The 7,977-nt window shown below is 32.8% G+C and overlaps 1 protein-coding gene across 1 annotated transcript in view; it reads right to left on the bottom strand.

Moving 5' to 3' along the window:
- Positions 1–2,464: 2,464 nt before the first annotated feature.
- The window catches only part of KPNA5 (karyopherin subunit alpha 5), a 43,360-nt gene continuing 37,847 nt past the window's right edge, over positions 2,465–7,977 (bottom strand). The window contains exon 14 of the mRNA XM_060616473.3: positions 2,465–5,925. Within this exon, the coding sequence (XP_060472456.2) occupies positions 5,738–5,925 (188 nt within the window). The 3' untranslated portion in view covers positions 2,465–5,737. The remainder of the gene's footprint in view (positions 5,926–7,977) is intronic.

Raw genomic sequence — 7,977 nt, 5'->3', positions numbered from 1 at the left:
AACATCTGTTGTTACCTGAGTTAATTTTAGCCATTGTGACAGGTGTGAGGTGGCATCTCATTGTGGTTTTGATTTGTATTTCCCTGATGATGAGCGATGTTGAGCATCTTATCATGCGCCTGTTAGCCATCTAGATGTCTTCTTTGGAAAAGTGTCTATTCATGTCTTTTGTCCATTTCTTCACTGGATTATTTGGTCTTTGGGTGTGGAGTTTGACAAGTTCTTTATAGATTTTGGATACTACCCCTTTATCTGATATGTCATTTGCAAATACCTTCTCCCATTCCATTGGTTGCCTTTTAGTTTTTATGATTGTTTCCTTTGCTGTTCAGAAGCTTTTTATCTTCATGAGGCCCCAAAAGTTCATTTTTGCTTGTTTCCCTTGCCTCCGGAGACATGCTGAGTAAGAATTTGCTGTGGTCGAGGTCAAAGAGGTTGTTGCCTATTTTCAACTCTGGGATTTTGATGGCTTCCTAAGGTTTAGGTCTTTCGTCTGTTTTGAGTTTATTTTTGTGTATGGTGTTAAGAAAGTGGTCCAGGTTCATTCTTCTGCATGTCGCTGTCCAGTTTTCCCAGCACCATTTGCTGAAGAGACTGTCTTTTTTTCCACTGACTATTCTTTCCTGCTTTGTCAAACGTTAGTTGGCCATATGTTTGTGGACCCATTTCTAGGCTCTCTATTCTGTTCCACTGATCTATGTATCTGTTCTTGTGCCAGTACCATACTTGTCATTATGATTATAGCTTTGTAATACAGCTTGAAGTCTGGAATTGTCATGTCTCTAGCTTTGTTTTTGTTTTTTGTTTTCAACATTACTTTGGCTATTCAGGGTCTTTTCTGGTTCCATACAAATTTTAGAATTGTTTGTTCTGGCTCTGTGAAGAATGCTGGTGATATTTTGATAGGGATTGTACTGAATATGTAGATTGCTTTGGGTAGTATCAACATTTTAACAATATTTGTTCTTCCAATCCATGAGCATGGAATGTTTTCCTTTTTGTGTGTCTTCAATTTCTTTCACAAGCTTTCTACAGTTTTCAGTGTATAGATTTTTCACCTCTTTGGTATTTAATGGTTTTTCACCTCTTAGGTATTTTATGTTTTTTGGTGCAATTGTAAATGGCATTGATTCCTTGATTTCTCTTTCTGCTGCTTCATTATTGTTGTATAGAAATGCAACTGATTTCTGTACATTGATTTTATATCCTGCAATGTTGCTGAATTCATCTATCAGTTCCAGCAGTTTTTTGATGGAGTCTTTTGGGTTTTCTACATAGCATATCATGTCATCTGTGAAGAGTGAGTCTGACTTCCTCCTTGCTCATTTGGAGGCCTTTTCTTTTTGTTCTCTGATTGCTGAGGCTAGGACTTCCAACACTGTGTTGAGTAACAGCAGTAAAACACTCAATGTTTAAATAGTAGGCACTTTTGGGCATTACACATCAAACTGCCTACTGTCTCCAAATTAAAATGGTTGTGCATTAACTACTGAGCATTCCAAGTTGTTTATTTGGTGGGGTTGCCCCCAATCAACATTTTAGTTCTGGTGGTGCTTTCCAGCTGGTACGATTATTTCAAAGTTTTATTTCATAACAAAATGGAAAACTGAAATGTTAAAGTGCTAATAATAATGATATGATGTAAAGGTCTCCTAAAACTTAAACTCCTGAAATATAAAATTTATTTGATGTGCTAAAAGCAGGGAATCATGTGCTCACTGAACTTAGTCAACTCTTCAAATGTAAATGAAAAGAAAATCAAAGAACGTACATTAAATTGACCAAACACATCATTAAAGGATATACTTAGGAATTTCCGGGAAGGGAATGGCACAGTCTATTGTTTGACCTGTACATTGCATTTTCAGAAATTCATTTGCCACTAAAATTGCAGACTGCCTTACTGAGAGTAAGGTACCCTAAATATAACCGATCTAATTCCTTTTGCTACTCTGTGATTAACATAGTTTCAAATACTGAAAGAAATGAAGCCAGGCAAAGCGACAAGCAGCAGCAGCAGCAGCAAACAAAAGCTCTAAGCTAGGGAGGCTTAGGCTTGGCTACGGTGTGGACCGTGTGTCCCAGAGTACATTAAGAAAGTTAAACTGGGCATTCCCTCCAATTTCTATTTATCTGGTTTAAAACTCTTCCCCTTAAATAAATGCACAGTATTGCGTTAAAATAACAGAAAAGGAAAAAAATAATCTCAAAACACGTGAAACTGCCAAAGCTTGAAATACAAAGACAGATCTGATGTATAGCAGAATACGTAAGTTCTAAAATAAAGGCAACACACTGCTTTATCAGATAGGTTACAAACAACATTCTTAATGGTTTTTATAAAGTAGATGGAATTATAATCATGGAATTATAATCAATTATAACCATTGGAGCATCTGTTTTTGCTCCAATAAGAATACAATAGCATCAGTAAGAACAAATAAAATAGACACATTTATATAACTGCAATTGTAAAATAGTATTTTATTATTTTTAATATAGTGCGGTAACATTTCATAATATTGCATACTGCTCAAATGTTGGTTTATTTAGTTAGACAAGAATATCCTCCCTTCATCCCACACCCCAGTCAGAATTTAAAGACACATTATCCTTTTAGAGCCCTAGCACATTGTCTCCTAATATGTCACATTTCATAAAACAGTAATGCTATGAACTAAAAGAGTAAAGGTTAACAATTACTTTGATTTCAGTTTCACAAGCAGCCAGGAGATTGCTGAATTCAGAACAGCAACAAAAATTCACTAGACTTTGTAGTAGTTACCTTAGGAAAAAATATGAAGGCAACGGTAATGTTTCTTCTAGTCTTTTATTCGACAAATCAACCTTTATCTTGCAAGTAAGTTTTACAGTTACCAAATGATATTATTTCTGTGCCAGCAGATTTTTTTGTTTTTGTTTTTTCAGCTTTTTGTTCTGGTGCTACCAGTAAGTGAACAAAATGACATTAAAAATTAAGTTCTAGGAACACGTTTCAAAATAAAACTTGTTTAAAAACACCAGGCTAGTGAGTCAAATACTTACAAATATAAAACAAGTAAGCATAATTGCATAGATTAACTAGTAAAAATTCAAATTCAGACAAAATGAAACAATGAATTTAATTAAATCAATGTAAAAGGCTCTTTCAAGTATTTTCTTGTTTTTTTTTTTTTTTTTTTTTGCATTAATGTTGTATGCATTCCCCTTTATAACATGTTTTAATTTTTTTTTTTTTTTTTTTGGCACAGTTTCTCTTGGATTGAAATATAAGAAGTCTTATTAGGAAAGAAAGTCAATTTTTTTTTCCATAAAGGTCAGTGAAGAATAATGAAAATATATTTTGAAGCATTTTAAAAATTATATTTGAAAGGAGTTGACATATATTAAAAAATTCTAATAACAAAGTATTTGCTAGTCTTGGTTCAATAAAGTCATCACCATGTCAATAGCTGGTCCCAGCTATTAGATACTATTCCTTGCATTCAAATCTAATCAAATTAATTATCCAAGTAACAGATCTAAATATTAGCTTATATTTAGATGCTTATAATATGGTCATATTCTGTATTTAGAGATATAAGGTTTTACTGGCAAAATTTAAAAATTGCCCCCTCAAAGATCATTTTATGTGTGAGGGTGTGTACACACACATATATTATTTTTCCTTTCATAAGAACTACTTTGTTTGAAAGACTTGACTCTGATACTTATTAATATGACTACAGGGTCCTCAAAATAAAAGCAGGCACAGCTGGTTAGTTTATGAATTATACTGCATTATTAAGTTCGGTTGATTACAAAGAGTGGAATACCCTGTCACCTGATACTTAGAACCATCTGTACCACAGAGAAGAGTTTACCTCATAAATTCACCATCAATTTGGTAATCTTTGATATAACTACCCTGTTCTTTTGAATACACATAACACAACAACAACAACAAAAACCTTTTTTTACTCAACTTTATAACTTCCACCACAATAAAAAGGGCACAGATACAATCCTCTACTTAACAATATATAAAAGAGGTTTGGCAGATACAGTCAGCATTATGGACACCATTTCAACCTGTATTTTATATCTGTAGGTTTTAAGTGTCTTGCCAAAAGCACGGTTTCATGATACATAATTTACAAAGTGTCATACTAAGTTTTAAAAGTACTCCTATATACATTTTCTTCTTGTAACATGCCTCTGATTTCCAGCAGAAACATTATAAACGCTATCATAAATGAAATCTTTCTTTACAGAATAGACTATGGATCATATCAAAAATGCTTTAGTTCCCATCTTAAGACAGTTGTATACTAATTTTTAAATAAGTATTTTAGGTATATAATTGGAAATGTAAATAGCCTGCATATAACCATAAATGAAAAGACTGCAGTTCAACAGTACCATATCTGCTTAGAAAGCTCTAACAAGTACAGCACTGTGAGAACAACACACAGACACCATATACATATGTATCTATAAATAAATAGAATTTTCCTATTGAAGCTTTTTTTTTTAAAAGCTTCACAGTTTGAAGAGGTTTTTGCTGTTAATAGGTAAAACAGATACATTATACTGACCGATCTGCTACAAATGTAATCTAATACACTGATTTACAACAAGCAGCGGTATGACCCTCTCTGTATTATGAAAAAAAAATCCCCAATACAGATTTCAACTATATTAAAGAATCCTTAGCAATTTTCACTAGTGTCACCCTTTAGTGTCCAAACATTAAGTGCATATAATAAAATTTAACACATAACAAGGTGATTTCTTCAGGATAATTTTGCCATTCAAGTACCCAAGTTTATTATTACACAAAAAGTGAAACTCTTCAATTACTGCTCTGAAATATCAGAGAAAGAATTACAGTATTATTTTTGCTATGCAGCACTACTTTAGATTCATGATGGCATCTCTATCTTGATGCTTTTTAAAATGAAGAGTGAAAAAATAATAAAACACTATTTCAAAAATGGTAGCATATTTGGTCAAAATACAAAATATAATAATATTAATAGCATTTGTATGTTAAAAACAAATATTTAAATGTTGTGTAATCATTTTAATGTGTTCAACATGAAGAACAGCTTTTCTCTTCACAATTGCCACATTTTAATTATCAGTACAATACTTCTATGTTTTATAAATAAATTTTACAGGTTTTCTGTTGTAACTTTTTTTTTTTTTTTTGCAAAGTATAACCTACAGCACAGTGATTTATAATTTAAGGTAACAGATATTTTCACATTCTAATTTAGCTTTTACACTATTTCATGCTTCTGAAGCTTTTTTGTTTTTGCTTCAAGATAGAGGTAGATTTAATAGATTGGGCATGTCAGACTTACTGCCAGAATGCAATTCTGCTAATGCAAAACTGCTAATGCGCAGTTTCCAAGATGCTAGAAAAAATTCAGAACCATTATGTAATACTTTACCAAAGTTCTCCTTTTCAAGCTTAAGTTATTAAATAATTTTATATGTATTTAATTGTTCACAAGTAGATACAAAAAATAGATAAAACAACAGAAACACAAATACAGGTACACCAAAATAAAAACAAAACTATAACAAAAGACTGCATCCGAATGGAAACTTTTGTTTTGCTTTTTAAAAGTGCATCAACTTTTTCTTTTCTGTTCTAAGTAAAAACACACCAAACATTCCTACTGACACTGTAACAAAGAAGAGATATCTGAAACTACCCTTTTTAGCCATTAATTTTTCCCCCACCAAGTTAAAGTTGAAACCCTTCCATTGGTGCTTCCTGCTGCTGAAACACGAACTGTTGTTGATTTTCATCCACCTGAGGTACAATGCTGGGATCATCTTCTTCTACACCAAAGTAATGTTCAATCAGATCAAAAGCCTTTTGGTAAATTTCCTGATTTTCATGGCTTTGCAGAAATTCAATTTTATCCAGACCTATTATATACATATATATAGAAAATTGTTACACAGGTTTCAACATAAATTTGAACCGAAATAATGAATCCACAGCATCTGTCAGTTCACTAGCAATGGGGCTGTTATTTTTATCTAATTTTTGCATATACTGATAGCTAACACCATTTATGCTTTAAACTTTAAGAATGAGAGCATGAGGCAGTGCGGTATGAGGAAGCAGCACAGGCCTGGGGGTAAAAACATCACAGTCTTCACTCTGCTAGCTGTGTGATTTTGCCCAAATAGTTTGGTTCCTTTGTAATTTAGTGTCTCAATTTTAAAATGACAGTTTTAGATTATGTAAATCCACAGGTCCTTTCCAAAGTAATTATGCTAAATAAAAGGCACAAAAATGGAAAGCATCAAAACAAAAACACACCAAAAGGTGAGCAAACTAACACACACACATTATCTCAGAGAATGAACCAGAAGATACCAATATGGAATGAATACTATTTGCAAATCCAGTGCATCTATTATATAATTTACCAAAAGTACAACCTATAAGTGAAACTGAAAATGTCTATTTTTACAAGATAAGCAGAATCTACAGCACTTCATTTCATTGCTTCCAAGAAAAACAATCTACACACAAGTCTCAGTGATACTGAAAATCTTTTTCATTTGATTACAGATGAACCTCTTCAATTGTATTATTACAGGATAGTATTGGAAGTACTAGCCAGAGCAATTATGCAATGAAAAGAAATTAAAGGCATCTAATTCAAAAAGGAAGAAGTAAAACTATCATCATTTGCAGATGACATGGTTTTATAATAGAAAATCCTAAAGACTCCACCAAAAAAATAGTTAAAACTAATCAATGAATTCAGTAAAGTAGGAGGATACAAAAACAGTGCAAAAATCTACTACATGTCTATAAACTAATAACAAACTATTAGAAAGTGAAATTTAAAAAACAATCCCATTTACAAGTGCATCAAAATGAATAAAATTCCTAGGAATACATTTAACCAAGGAGGTAAAAGACCTGTGCACTGAAAACTATAATGAAAGAAACCGAAGACGACACAAATCAATGGAAAGATATTCTGTGCTCATGGGTTGGAAGAATTAGTACTGTTAAAATGTCCACACTATCCAAAGCAATCTACAGATTCAATATCATCCATATCAAAATTCCAATGGTACTTTTCACAGAAACAGAACAAACAATCCTAAAATTTGTACTGAACCACATAAAACCCCAAATAGCCAGATGCAATCTTAAAAACAACAAAGCTGGAGGCATTATACTCCTGGATTTCAAACTATATGACAAAGCTATAATAATCAAAACTTAGTTGCATAAAAACACATCAATGGAACATAATAGAGAGCCCAGTAAGAAACCCACATATAATATCAATCAGATTACAACAAAGGAGCAAAGAATGTAACATACAATGGGAAATAATAATCTCTTCAAAAAAACAGTGTTGGGGGGTCGCCTGGGTGGCTCAGTGGGTTAAGTGACCAACTTCGGCTAGGTCATGATCTCACAGTTTGTGGGTTCAAGCCCCATATCAGGCTTTGTGCTGACAGCTTGGAGCCTGTTTCAGATTCTGTGTCTCCTTCCTCTGCCCTCCCCTGTACTCTTTCTCTCCCTCTCTCTCTCTCAAAAATAAATAAACATAAATAAAATGGTGCTGGGAAAACTGGAAAGCTACATACAAAAGAATGAAACTGGGCCACTATCTTATACCACACACTAAAACAAACCCTGAATGGATTACTTGAATGTAAGATCTGAAATTCTAAAACTCCCAAAAGAAAACACAGCTGATAAACTCTTTGATATCGGTCTTGGCAATTTTTGGATTTAACACCAAAAGCAATGGCAACAAAAGTCAAAATAAACACGTGAAGTTACATCAAACTAAAACGCAAGGTTACTGTTCCTTGCGTACAGCAAAAGAAGCCATCAACAAAATGAAAAGACAACCTACAGAATAGGAGAAAATATTTAAAAATCATATACTTTAAGGAGTTAATACCCAAAATATATAAATAACTCATAAAACTCAACAC

This window comes from Panthera onca, chromosome B2 (assembly GCF_046562875.1).
Source record: "Panthera onca isolate mPanOnc1 chromosome B2, mPanOnc1 haplotype 2, whole genome shotgun sequence".
NCBI lineage: Eukaryota > Metazoa > Chordata > Mammalia > Carnivora > Felidae > Panthera > Panthera onca.
Note: the sequence above shows the minus strand (reverse complement) of the source record. Positions and strands in the feature narration are given on the sequence as shown.